Source organism: Dromiciops gliroides, chromosome 2, assembly GCF_019393635.1.
Source record: "Dromiciops gliroides isolate mDroGli1 chromosome 2, mDroGli1.pri, whole genome shotgun sequence".
Taxonomy (NCBI): domain Eukaryota; kingdom Metazoa; phylum Chordata; class Mammalia; order Microbiotheria; family Microbiotheriidae; genus Dromiciops; species Dromiciops gliroides.
This window is the reverse complement of record NC_057862.1, coordinates 50,348,240-50,366,439: the sequence shown is the minus strand read 5'-3', so window position 1 is coordinate 50,366,439 and position 18,200 is coordinate 50,348,240. Positions and strand designations below refer to the sequence as shown.

General features: G+C 41.9%; 1 protein-coding gene across 1 annotated transcript in view; it reads right to left on the bottom strand.

The window, feature by feature from the left end:
- Positions 1 to 314: 314 nt before the first annotated feature.
- The window catches only part of SGPL1 (sphingosine-1-phosphate lyase 1), a 77,279-nt gene continuing 59,393 nt past the window's right edge, over positions 315 to 18,200 (bottom strand). The window contains exons 8-15 of the mRNA XM_043985413.1: positions 15,073 to 15,161; positions 13,818 to 13,923; positions 12,881 to 12,979; positions 4,761 to 4,910; positions 3,080 to 3,318; positions 2,373 to 2,519; positions 1,477 to 1,597; positions 315 to 1,119 (exon numbers count right to left, since the gene is read on the bottom strand). Coding sequence (XP_043841348.1) covers positions 982 to 1,119; positions 1,477 to 1,597; positions 2,373 to 2,519; positions 3,080 to 3,318; positions 4,761 to 4,910; positions 12,881 to 12,979; positions 13,818 to 13,923; positions 15,073 to 15,161 — 1,089 coding nt within the window. The 3' untranslated portion in view covers positions 315 to 981. The remainder of the gene's footprint in view (positions 1,120 to 1,476; positions 1,598 to 2,372; positions 2,520 to 3,079; positions 3,319 to 4,760; positions 4,911 to 12,880; positions 12,980 to 13,817; positions 13,924 to 15,072; positions 15,162 to 18,200) is intronic.

Genomic DNA, 18,200 nt, shown 5'->3' with positions numbered 1-18,200 from the left:
AGCCAGGATCACAACTCATTTACCAGTCTTATGCTACAGAATGGCTTGAGAAAAACAGATGAAGGTAGGAATGGAGAACAAATTTCAGTGCTTTGCCCACCCCCCACCCCACCCCCCCACCCCCACCCCCAGGTCCCCATCCCCCTCCAATACCGTGATTGCAGCAACATCTCAGGAGGGAGGGGAGGGGAGGGGGACAGAGATGCCATAGTACCTTGGGGAGCATTTTCCTTAGCCAACCTATGGAGCACCCCGACCCCACCAGAAGAAAAGGACTGTGAGGAGCAGTCCCAGGAACGAGAGGAAAAACAGAATCCAGAGGGGATTTGTAATGTATTAGCAGGCAAGTCCAGTCCAATCTTCCCTTTGGTGGGACGGCAGGACTGAGCTGAGCCACTTTCTGTGGAAAGAAATGGACTGATCCAACATGATCCCACCAGAAACAATGGCTCAGAGCAGCCGGCCTCCCACGAAATAAGAAGCCATCATGCACGAGTGGGTCCAGGGGCCTCCTCCTGGTGCTTGCTGGTAACAGGAGCCCAGATCAGTGCAGAGGAGGCAGAGTGATGGCTCCTCCTTAGGAGAGCCACACAAACCCTCCGCTGAGGGCGACAAAGACAGACACGCGGAGGCTGCTCAGAGGGAGGGCAGAGAGGCTATCCTCCTGCTCCACTTCCCTAAGGAAGCAGGAGAGGTCGGAACAGCAACACAATGATTACGGGAGGGTGAAACTGCTAATAAATGGATAACAAAGGGACAGAACAGGGACATGATCACTAAATGAGGAAATCCTCTGGTTATCTTCCAATCAATAGTAACGCTGGGAGTTGGAGAGGACAGGGAGAAGAGTGCCTCAGATCCAGACGTCTCCAGGTGACACATGCAGTGGGATGTGAACCACCACCACCACAGCTCAGAGCGGCAGGCTTCCTCTGAAGATGGGCCCAGGACCATGGCCGGAAGGCATCCCCAGGCACAGGCTCAGTGGGGTTTGGGGGAACCGTTCTTTTGACTGCCCTGATAGGTGTCTGTGGTGTAAAGACTGTCCAAGAAGGCCTCTGTCAATTCTGCCACCATCTTCCTGTCGGGGACAGTCTGGGACATCCCATAAATGGCGCCCTACAAATCCAAGCAAGAACAGACATTACTGATGCTGCAAAGGAAAGGAAAAGTCCAAAGTTCTGGCGTAAATCCCAGCTCCCCACTGCCCTCTCCCATTCCCCCACCAGCCCTTGGAGTTTTCCGCTCTTACTTGAAGCCTTCACGATCCCCCAGGCTGCCGCAGAAATTTTCAGAATGATCATTTCAGCCCCTCCCTTCCCTGCTTCACTCAGACACTTACTGACCATGTAACCAGGAGCAAAGTCACAGATGAGGCTGCTCTAGATGAGACTTGAGGACTCTCTGGAACACTAGTGCCCCATGTTACCCATCGCCCTCCTCGCTTCCAAATAATGGAGAAAAGGGGCTCCCTACCATGCCCGTTGTCCTGGCCTTAGGATTCTTCATGATCTGTGTGACCGATTCCCGGACATCCTTCAGAAACAGCATGGAAACCTTGGGACGAGTGTGAATCAGGGTAATGCAGATGTGGATACTGGGGGAGCAGGGGGGCAGGGAAGACACACAACAGGAAGAGAATTAGAAAGTGATCCACTCCTCTCTTCCTGGCATTTTTTTTTTTTAAGTCATTCATGGAGTCAGTCAAGTTATTCATGTCACTGGTCTCATAAGTATTAATGCACAAACTGGGACTGGGACTCCCTGGCAGGGCCAAGAAACATCTAGGATAAGGAGAGAATGTCACCCCCCCAAAATGCTCTGTCCCCTTAATCCAGGTTAGTTTGGGTTCTTCACATCTAGAACCACCAGGAGCCATGCCACATTTATCTGTGAAGCACCTGAGAGACATTCCAAAGAGGCAGGAGTTAATCAAGAATTTTAAAATATGGCTACACACTAGCACCCACAACTTGCTTTAGAAGAGCCAAAGCATCTATAAGCCGTTGAAATCCAGACCTTCTAAGTCAGTTTGGGTGTGAGGAGAAAAAACCTCGGACTCGGACACCTGACTGTGAACTTCAATTTGGGTGATTATGAGCTACACCGTAAGTCAAGGAGAACCTCTCAAAACCTCAGTTTCTCATCTGTAAAAAGAAGAGAACAGACTAGATAATCTCCCCGGACTCTCTGGCCCTGGAGTGAGCTGACCTTTACATTCTCCCATGCAACAAAATGGACTCTAGGAGATCCTAGAAATACTCCCGGGGTTGGCTCTCCAGGCCCACAGCCAAACTCCCATGACTGCCCTGGACCCAGATGCTCTGTGTTGCGCCATCTTGGAGAGGATCCCTAACCAGCAGGAAACTTACCTTGATGGGAACTGCAAAACATTCAAGTTCCAACCCTTGGCAGTCATGAGATTAGAGAGCCGAAAGATGTCGAAGTCATGTGACCCTAAGGCAATGACCGACACCTGAGGATTCCCCAAAACAAAGATGCCTTTGATTTTTTCTAGCCTTAAAAAAAAGCAAAAGAAAAAAAGCTATTTAGTCACACATGGTCCTTTTATCATTGGCATCAATGTCTTACACATAGGAAATACTCAAAAAAACTTGGGGCTTCTGAGGTCTGAGCCCTGGGGCCTACGTGGAAGGAAAGCCTTCAACGAAACATTCAATACAAGAGCCACCACCCCTAAAACCTAGAATATTCTGGGCTTTCTCCTCTCCTCCTCCATTAGGCTTAAGCCGAAGCTATGAACAGATATTTATACTAAGCCTTGAAAATTCAAAAGCCTCTATCTAGATCAGCCTCCAAGGGGGATAAGATAGAAGTTAGCCCCTTATCCCGACCAGTACGGTGCTCTGAGTCTCCTCCACTCCCACCAAGGCCTGGCAGCAGGAGTCACTGCTGCCATCGATGGCATCTGGTCTGGGGCAGATCATGAGGAAACCCAAGTATCCAGCATCCCCCAACGGATGGCTTCCTCCTAGGTGAAAGGTCAGAGGCCTTGGCTCTTGGGGAAGGAAGGGAGGAAGAACAGAAAGCTGTTCAACCAAGTATCCAAAACACATACTCTGACTTGAGGAAGCGGGCGGTTCTGATGATATTCTTGGTGGCCTCAACATAGCCATTTTCTCCCATGTGCATTAAGGTGGCCCAGCAGGCTGCGATGATACCGCCAGGCCGCGATCCTGCTATATTAGGAGAAGCGTAGATGCCTCCGGGCCAGTCGGGGGCAATGAAGAACTGGTAGCGCCTATATTCCTTGCTGCTGTACATCAGCACAGACGAGCCCTTGGGAGCATAGCCGTACTAGGAGGAGAGAAGGCAGAGAGACACAGTCAATGATCCCATGAGGCCCCTTTCCTGGCTGACACAACAGTGCAGCAGCGCACTCTAGCTGGTGCCACTTCTTCACTGGCCTAACCCATTTCCCTTTAGCCAGCCAGCCCCCGCGCCCCCCCCCCCCGCCCCCCAATCAAATGCTCCATCTAACTAACGAGACTCCAGCCATTTCATGCTGCCATGACTGCAATCCATATTCCATAAGAATTCAGCCAGACCATGCAGATGGTCGGTCTTTCTTTCTTTCTTTCTTTCTTTCTCTTTCTCTTCCTTCCTTCCTTCCTTCCCTTTTTAAAAAAATGTCAATATGTAGTCAAAATAATAGGTCAAAATGGGAAGAGAAAAGGACTTGAAGTCAGAAATCTCATGTGTGACTCAAGTGTCCTCATTTGTGAAATAAAGGGGTTGGACTAAAAATTACAATAAATTTCTATGAGGAAGCAGGGAAGTGTGGAGTCCAAATGCTAGGAACAAAAGCTTATAGCTCGTTCCATGCACACTTTTCCTTCCTGCCAAGAAGTTGACTTTTTAGTTTAGTATTTCATCTGTGAAGGAATGATCCCGATCTCAATCACTGGAGAGAGGAAAGCCACAGAGCAAAAAAAAATCCCATAATCACTTAGGTTTGGCTGAGGATCCATATAATTTCCTTAGAGCAAATCTGCTTTCCTAATTTGATTGGTCCCCCGAGCAGACCCTGGCTGGGTGGTGGAGAAAATCTATAAAAGCCTTCTAAGTGGTGAGAAGGCAGCAGAGGCTGGGATCAAAAATTTACTGTTAAGCATTTCACACATCAAAAAACACAACTTGGCTGTTAAGCTGACATTCTGAAAATGCAACTGAACCTAATACCAGCAAGGCAAATAGTACACAGTCCCACCTTTGGCTTGCCCAAGGGTCCCAAAGTGGTTATCATGATATCTACCCAGTCTATTTCAAGGTACATTTCAAATGATGAGGGAAAGCATGGCTTCCAAGTTCTGGCTCCACCCACTTCTTTATATTCTCCTACTCCCATGATCCCAAGATCTCAGGGAAATAAGAAATGTCTTTTTCCTACAAAAAGCATGGCAAAGACTACTATGATAGAATGCTCAGATTACAGACATTAAACCAAGATTCCTATAGTCACAAAGAGGCAAACAAAGATCAGCAGAGGAATGGCCTCTAATTGGCTACTTCCAGCCATTTCATTTAACCATGCAATGAACTCCTCCTATCTGGACCAGGATCTATTGCCTTGATGGGAGCTAAGACCAAGAGTCAGATTTCCAGAACAGGAGACTGCTCAGAGATAAGAAATATTGGCTAGAAGTACAGTAGGTCACATTTGCTTCTAGTCACAGCAGATGTCAACTAAGAATCAAGTGGCTGTTATAGGGGTCATTTTTCTCTCAATCATGTCTTACCTTATGAGTATCTGCTGAAATGCTAGTCACGCCTTTTACCCGGAAATCAAATTGCTGATCCAGTGGGTATCCTGCTTGCTGCATGAAGACAATGAGGAAGCCCCCCAAACAGGCATCTACATGGAGAGGGATTTTATACTTGACAGCTAGCTATACCAAGAGAACAGAGAACAGAAGAAATCACTAATGACACCATGGCAAATTCAACAATGCAACACAACAGGAAAGGCGGACTCAACACAAAGTTATTCTGCATTTATGTCTTGTACAAAAAGAAACACAAATTGGAGGTGCCCCCAGGATCTCTCCATTGTTTCACACAAAGGCATGTTATTTTAGAAAACAAAAATCTTCCTTCTTAATATACCTAATTTATCCTTTAATTCTATTCAACCACAAAATAATATTTTCAGTAGCTAACTTCTTTTTAATATTTTTCAAAATTCAATTTTATTTTATTTTCCATTCCAAATTCTCTCCCTCTCACCACCTATTGAGAAAGCAAGAAAAATAAAACCCCTTACAAATGTGTATAACCAAGCAAAACAAATTCCCACATTAAGCATGTCTAAAAAAATCTATACATATACATACATGTGCATATATGTACATGCGTTTATGTACATACATGCTTCAATTGACACTCTAAGCCCACCAGCTCTCTATCTGGAAGAGGACAGCATATTTCATCATGAGCCATCTGAACTGTGGTTGATCAAAGATACTAAGTCTCTGATTCTCTTTTCAATATTATTACTGTACAAATTGTACTTATGGTTCTGCTCACTTCATTTTGTACCAGTTCGTACAAGTTTTCCCAAGTTTCTTTGAAACTGCACCCTTCATCATTTCTTATAGCAAAGTAGTATTTCCTTACCTTCATACACAAACTTGTTCAACCATTCCCCAATTAATGGGCAACCCCTCAGTTTCCAATTCTTTGCCACCACAAAAAGCTTCTATAAATATTTTGTACATATGGGTCCTTTTCCTCTTTTGTTTTTATCTCTTTGGGTATAGCCCTACTAGCAATATTAATAGATCCAAGGGTCTTCATGGCTTAATAACCATTTTTTGGGCATAGTTCCAAATTGCTTTCCAGTTCGCAGCTCTATCAACAGGACATTAGTGTACTTATTTTCCCACTTCTCCAGCATTTGTAATTTTCCTTTTTTGTCAACTTTGCCAATTTGATGGGTGTGAAGTGATATCTCAGTTGTTTTAATTTGCATTTCTCTAATAATTAGTGATTTAGGGCATTTTTCATATGGCTATTTTTAGGTGCTCTTTCTTCTTCTGAAAAGTGCCTGTTCACATCCTTTGACCATTTATCAATTCGGAAATGGCTCTAATTTTATTAAGTTGTCTCACTTCCCTACATATTTGAAAAATGAAGCTTTTTATCAGAGAAACTTTTAAAAAAAATTCCCACTTTCCCACTTCTCTTATTTTAGGTGCACTGGTTTTATTTGTGCAAAAAAAATTTTAATTTTTATGTAATCAAAACTGTCCACCGTGTCTCCTGCGAACCTCGTTTGGTCATGAATTCTTCCTCTAAATCAGAAATATGACAAGCAATTTCTTCCACGCTCCTCTATTTTGTAGTGTCAGCCTTTATGTGTAAATCATATACCCGTTTAGAATTTGGCTCGGTATATACAATGTAAGATGTTGGCCTATCCCGGGTTTCTGCCCCATTGCTTTCTGTTTTCCCAACAGTTTTTGTCAAATAGTGAATTCTTGCCCAAGAGCTGGGATCTCTGGGTTTTTTCAACACTTGACCAAAGCTTCTTAAACTGTGGGTAGCAACCCCATATGAGGTCACATAACTGAATGTGGAGGTCATGAAAAGTTTGGCAACAGAAAAAGATTATGTATGCCTATTTTATGTACCTATATATACCCAAGGTTGAGTAAAAATTTCTTGGGCAAAAAGGGGTTGCAAGTAGAAATGTTTAAGAAGTCAGTTTCTGTAAAACAATAACAACAACAACTAACATTTATATAGTGTTTATGATGTGTCAGGCACTGTGCTAAGCACTCTACAATTATGATCTCATTTTATCCTCACACAATCCTGGGAGGTAGATGCTATTATTATCCCCATTTTACAGATGAGGAAACTGAGGCAGACAGAAATTAAGTGACTTGCCCAGGATCCTACAGGTAGTGTCTGAGACCAGATTTGAACTCAGGTCCTCCTGACTCTAGGCCCAGTGCTCTGTCCGCTGCAGCGCCACCTGGCTGCCCATATAAACATTATTGTGCACCTAATCTGTTCCATGGATGAACCTATTTCTTACTCAGTACCAAACTGTTTTGATGGTTATGGTTATGTAATAGAGTGTAATATCTGATATTACTAGGTCCCCTTCTCCTTCAGATTTTTTATGCATTCCTCTATTTTTCACCTTTTAATCCTCCACATGAATTTTATAATTTTTTCTAGTTGCACAAAGTAATCCTCTGTAGTCTGATTGGTATGGCACTGAATAAGTACATTAATTTAGGTAGTTTGTTATTTTTGTTATATTGGTTTAGCCTGCCCATGAGCAATTAATATTTCAACCAATCATTTTGAGCTATCTTTATTGTGTTGATATAGTTCCTCTGGGTGTCTTGTCGTCATTTTAAATGGAATTTCTCTTTCTATCTCTTCCTGCTGGAGTTTGTTGGTAATATGCAGAAATGCTGATGACTTTTTGGATTTCTTTTATATCCTCAAACTTTGCTGAAGTTGTTCATTTTTTCAATTCGTTTTTAAGCTCTCTAGGGTTCTCCAAGTAAAATATCATGTCATCTGCAAAAAGTAACACCTGTTTCTTCTTTGCCTGTGCTTATTCTTCCAATTTCTAGTCCGTGTCTCATTGCTATAGCCAGCATTTCTAGCACTGGATGGAATCATAATGATGATAATGAGCAGCCTTGCTTTACTCTTGGTCTTACTCAAAAGGACTCCGGCTTATCCCCATTACAGATAATGCTGCCTCTTGGTATTGCACAGGGAGAGCTTTTCATTTTAAGGAAGGCTCCATTTGCTCCTATGCTTTCTAGGGTATTGTGTTGTTCAAGTTGGTTTTTTTTAATTTATTTTTTGGTTTGTTTGTTTGTTTGTTTTAGTGAGGCAATTGGGGTTAAGTGACTTGCCCAGGGTCACACAGCTAGTAAGTGTTAAGTGTCTGAGGTCGGATTTGAACTCAGGTCCTCCTGACTCCAGGGCCGGTGCTCCATCCACTGCGCCATCTAGCTGCCCCTTTTAAAAAATTTTTTTAAAGCAGGAATTGGTGCTTTATCTTGTCAAAAGCTTTTTTCTCCTGCATCTTTTTTTTTGTCTGCTTCCTAATTGTTTTTTGTTGTTGTTTAGAATTTTATTTTCCAAATGACATGTAAAAGCAAATTTTGACATCAATTTTTTAAAACTTTGTGTTCCAACTTCTCTTCTTCTCTCCATTCCCACCCCCCACCCCAAGGACTCAAGCAATTCAATGTTCTCCTGCATCTTTTGATGTAATCATATGGTTTTTGCTGCTTTTGTTATTAATATGGTACTAATGCTTATAGTTTTCCTAATAATGAACCAGCTCTGCATTCCTGGTATAAATCCAGCTTAATCATAGTGTATAATTCTTTATGATGTGTTACAATAATCTTCCTTGCTAAAAGTTTATTTAAATTTTTGTATCAATATTCATTAGGGATATTGGTCTATAGTTTTCTTTCTGTTTGAATTCTCTCTGGTTTAAATATCAAGACCATATTTGTCTCAGAAGGAATGTGGCAGGACTCCTTTTCCTATTTTTTTAAGACAGTTTATATAATAGTAGAATTAATTATGTTTTAAATGCTTTGTAGAACTCACTTGTAAATCCGACTGGTCCTGGAAGATTTTTCTTTGGGATTTTATATATAGCTTATTCAATTTCTTTTCCTAAAATAGTGTTACTTAATAAGTACTCTATTTCCTTTTTCATTAATCTGGACAGTTTATATTTCTGTAAACATTCATCTATTTCATTCAGACTATCAGCTCTATTGGCATATAGGTGGGTAAAATAATTCCTATTAATCTATTTCTTCTTCACTGGTTGTGAATTTACTTTTTTTGTGTGTTTGTTTGTTTGTTTTGCGGGGCAATGGGGGTTAAGTGACTTGCCCAGGGTCATACAGCTAGTAAGTGTCAAGTGTCTGAGCCCGGATTTGAACTCAGGTCCTCCTAAATCCAAGGCTGGTGCTTTATCCATTGTGCCACCTGGCTGCCCCCTGTGAATTTACTTTTATATCTTTTTTCATTTTTGACGCTGTTCATTTGCTTTCCTTCTTTTCTTTTTTAAAATCAAGTTAGCTAATGGCTTATTATCACTCACACACACACACACACACACACACACACACAATGTCCCCTCCAGAAAAAAAAAAAGAGCTAAAAGTTTTATTAAATCAGTGGGGTTTTTTGCTTTTAATTTTGTTCATCTGTTCTTTGGTTTTCAGGATTTCTATTTTGGTGCTTAAGCAGTTTTTTTAAATCTGTTGGTTTTCTAATTTTTTTTTAGTTGCATACCCAATTCATTGGTCTTTTCTTTCTCTCTTTTATTGATGAATTATTTAGAGAAATAAATTTTCTCCTAAGAATTTTGGCTGCATCACCCAAATTTTTGTATGTTGTCTTGTTGTTATTACTTTTAATGAAATCATTAAATGTTTCTATGATTTGTTCATTGACCCACCCATTATTTAGGATTAAGATATTTAATTCCAATGAATTTTTTATCTTTCCTTCAATGTACTTTTATTCAATGTAATTTTAATGCATTATGTTTGGTAAAAGAAGCATTTAACATTTCTGCATTTGTGAGATTTTTTTATGCCCTTATACATAGCTATTTCTGTGAAGGTGTCATGCACACCTGATAAATAGGTCTCCTCCTTTCTACTGCCATTTAACATTCTCCAGATATCCATCAAAATTAGATTTTCTAAAATTCTATTCAGGTCCTTCATTTTTGTTATTTTATGGTTAGATTTATCTAGGTTTAAGAGGGGTAAATTGTCTATTTCTCCCTGTAACTTTTCCTTTAAGAATTTTGATGCTATGCTGTGTCATTTGGTGAATATGTTTAATATTCATTCCTTATCTATGATACCTTTTAGAAAAATATTATTTCTCTATCTCTTAAGTAGGTCTATTTTTGCTATTGCTTTATCTGAAATCATATTTGCCACCCTTGCTTTTTATTTTTTTTATCTGCTGAAGCATCATAGATTCTACTCTAGCATCTTGTATATCTTTCTTGTTTGAGTATGTTTCTTGTATTCAACATATTGCTGGGTTCTGCTATCCTTTTCTGTTTTATGGGTGAGTTCATGACATTCAGTCATGATTGTTAATTATGAATTTCCTTCCATCCTATTCTCTTACACTTTTCCTTCTCCTTGCTTCTCACTTGCTCTTTAAGAGTCTGTTTTGCTTCTGACTAATCCTTCCCTTAATCTACCTTCTCTCTTATTGCCCCTCTTTCCCTTAATCCTTCTCACTCCTGTTTCCCTCTTGGGTAAAATGCATTTCTGCATCTAACAATGTGTTTATGTGTATTCTGTCTTTTAACCAGTTCAAATGAGAATAAGGTTCAAGTGTCCCCCAATCCTCAACTCCCTCTTCTTTGTTGTACAGACATCTGCTTGAACACCCTTTTTTGTGATCTGATTTTCTCCATTCTTCCTATCCCTACTTCCTCTTCTTGCAATGTCTTCCTTTTCCCCATCCTTTCCATTCTTCTTTTAATACAATCAGAACATAACAAAATCACTCCCCATGTCCTCTAACAAAACTTTCTCTGGGGCCCCTCATGATGATAGAGTTTTGAGGGGCTACCTGTATCTTACCCCCATCTAAGAATATAAACAGCTTAACCTTGTTTAGTCTCTCATGATTATTCATTCATTCATGCTTATCATTTTATGCTTCTCTGGAGATCTCTATGTCAAATTTTCTACTCCATTCTGGTCTTTTTATTGAGAATACTTGGAAATCCTCTATTTTATTACAGGTCCACTTTTTTTCGCCTATAAAATTATATTCAGTTTTTTAAGGTAAGTAATTCTTGGTTGTAAGCCTAGTTCTTTTGCCTTCTGGAATATCATATTCTAGTCTCTCCACTCCTTTACAGTGGCAGCTGCTAAATCTTGTGTGATCCTAACTGTGACTCCTTATCACTTGAATATTTTCTGTCTGCTTGTATTTTTCTTTCTTTAGCCTAAGAGCTTTAGATTTGGGGTTTAACATTCCTAAGAATTTTAATTTTGAAGTTTCTTTAAGGAATACACCATGACTGGTGTATTCTTTCAACTTCAATTTTGCTCTCTGCCTCAGGTAGTCCAAAAATTCCTAAATTAGCTCAACTTGATCTGTTTTCCATATCAGTCATTTTTGCTATGAAATACCTAACATTTTCTTCTATTTTTTTTGTTATTTAACTTAATTTTAATATTTCTGGATGTCTTATGTAGTCATTAGCTTCTGTTTGGTTAATTCCAGTTTTTAAGGAGTTATTTTCTTAGATATGGTTTTATACCCCTTTGTCCAAGTTATTAATTCCCTTTCTATACCTTTCTTCTATAGTTCTCATTTCTTTTCCCATTTTTTTCTCCATCATTCTCATTTGGTTTTTTAAATTATTTTTAGTTATTTTTTTAAAATACTTTAACTATTCTAAGGATTCTCTTTGGACTTGAGTCCAAGTTGCATTTTTCTTTGAAGTTTTGTTTATAATTGTTTTGCAGTCATTGCCTTTTTCTGGATTTGTGTCTTGAGATCCCCTGTCACTGTAATAGCTCCTTATGGTGGAATTCTTTTTCTGTTTCTTCATTCTTCCATCCTGCTTCTTGATTTTGGACTTTATCTTAGTGCTAGTCTCTGTACATTTCTGAGGGAAATGTCTGACATGAGTTTCTGTCCTCTTACTTCTGCTATTTTCACAGCTCAGACTAGGGGCCTACAAGCTTTCAGTGCCCTTAAAAGTGATGTGATCCAGGATAAAGTCTGCTCACTGCTCTCTTGGTCTGGGCTTTTCCAGCTCCTAACCTGGGGTTGGGTCTGTCAGCTTATCCCTAGTCAAGAGTTTCCATAAACTGCTACTAGACTCAACCAGTAGTCCCCTGGGAGGTTCTGCAAGTTTTGGGGCTGAGATTCCTGTCCTGGTTATTCCACTGCCATTTCCACTCTGGGCTGTAGGCTAGCACTGAGTCCCTACTCTGCTCCTATTGGCTTCAGAACTTGTTTCTTCCTCAGGACACAACCAGAGCCGGCCACTCTTCTGTGGTTTCTCTCCATCCTGGATCTGTGGCCCAGGACTGGGTAGGGGTGACAAAACTGCCCTCATTCAGGGACCTCCCAGGTTTCTTTCTACCCTGTGACCCTGGCTTGGCTCCCTTTCAGTCTCTGGACACTGGAATGCTTCTCTCACAGCACATTCCTGGCCAGACTTTGTCCTCAGAATCAGCAGACCTCTCTATCTTCCCAAGCCATGCTGAACTAGAAAAATGACTCTCTCTGACTCTTTCCTGAATTTCAGAATTCATTTTGGTGTGCTTTCCTTATCTTGGTGGAAAGGTTTGGGGAGGGAATTAGGCTGTATTTCTTCCTACCACTACAACCCCGCCCCCCCATAGCCAATTTCTGATATGAAAGTTGTTTAATTAATGAAATAAGCACAATATATGCATGTCACTGCAACATTATTTGGGAGGAAAAGAGAAACTCTGGTTCAGACTGGAAACAAAAGTCATGTGTCTTAGAGAGACAAACTTTGTAAACTAGCTACAAGTTTTTATACAAGGATGATAGAATCCTATACCCACCCACCGTTCCCAAAATGCTGCTGATGTCCCCTTCCCACTACCTACTTGGAGCACGTCTAGGGACTTCCTTAGAATGCAAACAGATCCCATGAAGCTTTGAAATCCTCTAGCTAACTCCTCAGAAGCCATATCTCCCTGGCATGGGCATGGTTGAATCCCAAACAGTGACTGCTTTTATCCATCATGTCCAACCAAACAAAGCTGACTTTCATTCCGATGAAGAACCCTTCATGTCACTCATAACAGCCCACTGCTCCCACTGGTACCTTGGCCACTTCGGGGACAGGATCTATCACCCCATGGGGGAACTGAGGCGCTGAACAGACAAGCATTGCAGTGTTACCGGAAATGGCTCTTCTCATTGCCTGGAGATTTAAAGAGAAGGAAGGAAGATGAGAACCCTATGATGTGGCCACAAAGGATCCAAGGCCAGCAGATCATCATTCCAATTTCCCTGCTCTTAACTCCAGCTTGCCTACCTGGGAGAAGAGTGCTTGTAGATTCTGGTAGAATACAAGCAAGACGAGATGACTAAGGACTAAGCCACAGCCTATCAGTGTGGAGGGAAAAAAAAATGAAAACCATTCCCACAATGCTCTCAGGACCCTAAGGTAAATGTGGTGCTCCTCATTTTCAGGGAGGGACTCTAAGTATCAGGGGCTTGCTTGAGGTCACTTGAGAGAGAATCGGACCCACATTTCTACACACCTCATCAAAAATTCATTTCGAGAAGAGACTATAATCTGAGTAATATTTTGTAGCCAGAGTTTTCATTATTCTAGCTATTTTCACCGAAAAATAATATTATAAAGCACCCATTTAAACAGGGAGAGGGACTGGACCTGTGATAGAAGTTAAAGGACTTGTCTAGGACCACATAGCTAGTAAGTATATGAGGGTGGATTTGAACTCAGGTCTTCCTGACTCCAGACCCAGGGCTCTATCCAATGAGTGACCTTCTTCTGCAGCTTATAGTCTTAGAGAGTTGCCTACAACACTGAGAGGGGAAGCCGACTTGCCCAGGATCTCAAAGTCAGCATGTGTCAGAAGCAGGACTTGAACACAGGTCCTTCCTGGCTCTATTCCCCATGACCCACCACTTCTCATGTGAATGTGGCAATGGATAAAATGAGTCACATGAATGCAATACTCATCCTCCTACAAGGCAAGATGGTAGACAAGAGCTCTGACGAGGAATCTTACCTTGACGTCCACCTCCATCTTCTTATTCAGTGGAACACGTACCAGCTTCATCCCAAAATAATGGGCTGCCTTCTCAAAGGCTGCGTGGACACTGACGGGGGCCACACTAGAAGACAGAAGTACACACTTAGAACTGGACAGGGTCTTAGAAGTCAGCCCAACCCCTCATTTACACATTAGGCAACTGAGACCCAGAAAAAGTCCGTGCTTTGCCCAGAGTCACACAACTAATGCATTTCTGAGGCAGGATTAAAAACCCAGGTTTTCTTGACTCCAACACCGGAGTTCCATCCGCTACATCAAAGGAGAAAGGAAGATCAAGTGAAGGCAAGGCAAAGGCAAGAGAGTGAACTGAACAGCAGAACCAACAACCCACTGGAACAAATCTATTTTTTTAATCCCCTTCCTCATTATTCTGGAAATACCACACTGGTGGCACGGTCAAAAGAACTAAAAAGTAAACCCATCATAGGTGATCCATGAACACAAGTCTAGTAAAGAAGTAAAATGAGGAACTAAGAGTCTCCTTTGCTTAAAAAAAAATTCTGCCAGATGGAATCAGAGTTTCACAGACTTATCTGAATTAACTCTCAGAATCCCCTACCTTAGAAACAATGAGTTTCCCTCCATACAAGACACCCAACTACAACTCTTAAGCATCCAAGGCCATTAGATGCACATGTACCCAGTGAAGGGAAGGGATGGTACCAATGACCCTCAAGCACCACTGGTGAGGGGGGAATCATGTGTAACACTATCTCCTGGTCACAGGTTCTGCTTCAGATACTAGCAGGTGGGGAAAAACAAATGCTAAAAAATGTTAATTCAATCCACCGGGTGGCAGCAGGTCAAGGCTCCAAGAAAAGGCCAAAGAACAAAAGGATAGATTGTTCTGGGGCAAGCAGAGCTGGAATGGTCTGTCCTGAGACAAAACGAGAAGGAAAAAAGCTTACTCAATCGACCAAAAGCTTATAGTCCAACAGGAAGAGCCCAAACATATCCCAAAACCACATCTCGCCATTTCACTTGTGACACCCAGGCCAGTAAAAGCCTGGGGCACAAGATGGAGTAGCTCTTCAATTTCCAAGTGTGTATCAAGCATTGTCAGGCCAGGTCTCTGACCCGCTGGGAGCAAAGGCTCAAGGATGAGAAGGGTCCCAGGGACCAGAAGAGGTCACCAGGCCCACTTTACAGGTTCTTCCTACCTGCCACTCTGGCAGAGGAAAAATACCATGGATGGGAAGGAAATACATACATTTCTGGAAATTTGATGCCCTTTTCATAAGCTAGGTCTCGATAGGCTTTGCAGGCCATCAGGATGCTCTCTGTCCCCCCTGAAGTCACCTAAAAGGAAGAGTAGACATTAGCCAGGGAAGCAGCCATGAGGAGCTTCCAGAATGCATTGGATGTTCTGACCCATCAGTCAAAGCCAACCTTCCTACAAAAAGGCAAAGGTTATTGAGACACTGGGTTTTCCTTTTATGTTTCAACAGCTTATGCCTGTCACAGGAAGTTTCTCTTTCTTCCTGCATGGAAGTCGGATGTGGCCAAGAAACCTAATCCAAAGCCAGCCATTTTTCCACCCCCTCCCCTCCCCATAGTGAAGATCAGGAGACTTAGCTTAAAATCCTGGCTCACAGAAGTACCAACTATGTGCCTGGGGCCAATCTCTCTGCTTTCTCACTCTCTGAGCCTCAGTTTTCTCATTTGTACAGTAAGGATAATATCTGCACTATATGTCACAGAATACTACAAAAAAATGTTTTATAAATGTCAAATGGCTACCAAAGAGTGGATCACAATCACAAACACTCACCTTACAGACTATGTGCATGTATGCATGTATTTCCAGGTAGATGGATAGTGATCAGTGTGGGAAACTATTAGTAATTTCTGATAAATCTAAGAAAAATGACCCCTTAGAAGCTGGTGTTACAGATAATCTAGAATGTCTGGTTAGAGCTTAAACAGGAGAAAGGACAACAGTAGAGCCCACTTAGGAAGGCAGTTGTATATCCTGTTTATCTGCAATAGCAACCAGGAGTCATGATTATGAAAGACCCTAAATATTTCTCTGTAATTCTACCATATAGAGCCTGGAAAGAACCTGATTCAAGAACTCCCTGGGCTCCAGACACTATTGTCATCCAGCCACACCAAGGAATGACCATCTATCCTGAAGGTCCAGTGATTCTTTGATCATCAGCAGAGCAGTACCGAGGTAAATTTCACAAATTTGTGGCCCTCTTTTGACAATGCCCCAATATATTCAGCAGATATTTGGGGACGTATAATTTCTAGGCATACTTTCCCTTCAGATCATGTCATCTATGCATAGATGACATGGATTATATGCATGTTACATATCATATACACACGTTATATATTAATGGAAACAACCTATTTTATACATTGATGGAAAACTCCATCACCCTGGGGTATTCAGCATTTCTGGCTAGCCTCCAAGAGAAGGTCACCTTACCAAGAAAAGACCACTAAACCCTGCTGTGGTGAGGGGCTATTCTGAAGATCTTCTGAGAAAAGTTAGTCACTCTGACTTGGGAAGTCCTTATGAAACATGTGATTCTCATACAAGGGTATAGAGCAGGGGAGTAACTAGGAGAGTTCCCTTATTTTGTAAATGATGAGTCATGGAATGCCTACACCAAAGGGAAAACAAAGTACTTGCAAATGGGGTCACAAATAAAGCCCTGATTCTTGGGGCAAGTCCTCAGGGCGTAGCTGTGGCCTAGTGAAATCTCAGAATGTCATTTTAGGAGTCAAACAGGTTCTGAAGTAAACAATAGGATGAGTAAGGCACCAGCAATGGCTCTGCCTTCACTGATTCAATCGCTGTACAAAGGTCCAGGACATGAGCTAAGCAAAGACACTTCCCCAAATCACTGGTCACCAGAATCACATGCCCAACCTGGTCCTATAAAAAGAAAACTGACGCTGGTATCTCAAGCCAGCATCTGTGCAGAGAGATAAGCTCCTAATGGATGAAAGGACTTGGGATAACAGAGAAGAGCTACAAGGCTTATAGGGGTGTGTACGTATGAAGATAACTGCTGAGACTTTAGAATAAGCTCCGGGGTCAGCGAAGCAGGAACATGCTCCTAAAATGAGGGACGCTAGCCGACGCCACTTGGAGTACTGAAGGGCACCCGCACCAACCTCAGACTTTCTGATGACAATTCAATCTCTCCCTCCCCATGTGGGCATCTCAGCTGTTCAAATGAGATCACCTCAGGCCTGGACTGATCTCCATCTCTGGGTCACCTAGATAGCTGGGGCAGAGAACCAGAGAAGGCATTGCAGGAAGGGCCCTCTGAGAACCTTCCTCCTTACAGCAACATGGTGCAAAGCAGATCTGGAGATCTACAAAGCCCGGTGCACTGGGATCTTGATCTTTTCTTAGCAGTGTGAAACATCATCTTTGTCATGAAAAGTCTCGTGTCTACACACATGTATATATATGAATGTATTTAGATACCACTGTAATTTTTAAAATGCACTTCCTGAATTCTTATTAACTTGTCATCACAAATTTACCAAATCACTAAACATGTGGTGATATGTTCAATGTTCAATGAGAAGGGCTTTCGTTCCCATCTGAAACCAGAACGCTGAGGGCCTCGGATACCGGGAGAAAGGGCCTGCCTTCCTAGATGTGTCAGGGAGGCCTCTGAGGCAAGGAAATGACGAGGTCATGCCTATCTAGGTCTTAGAAATATGATTTGGGGAGCTGGGTAGAAGATAGATGAGAAAAGGAAGACACCAGATGTGAGGAGACTGGGTGGCCATGGCAATAGTCCGGGAGAGGAAATTAGGACTACCTTAGGCCCTGGCCTTGTAAATGGAAGAAAAGGAGGGACTAGGAGATGTGATGAAGGGAGAATCAAAAGGTCTCGAGGTAAAGAGGTGGAGAGGAAGCATCAAGGATGATTCTGAGTTTACCAGCTAGGGACTCAGGAAGAATGGTGGTGATGAAAGTGTCACTTTTAGATGTGCTGAGTGTGAGACTTTCATGTGCTGGGATGTCTAACAGAAATTATAGACATGAGTCTAGTGTATAAGAGAGAAATTAAGGCTGGCTGTACAGGTGTGGGAAGGATGGGAATACCAAAGAGTCTAGTGAGGAAGGCCCAGGACACAACTTTGGAAGACACTTGGTCTTAGGAGGCAGGTGATGAGCCAGCAAAGGAAACTGAGAATTCATCAGTCAAAAAGTATTTCTGGACTAAGTTCTCAAACTCACTACACAATTGCTCCCAAAAACATCCAAATAATGCCAAAGGACAATTCCTGGAGCAGCAAAATGCACAGAAGAATGTGCTGAGATCATTTTCCAACCAAGGATAGCTTGGAAGGTCAGAAAGA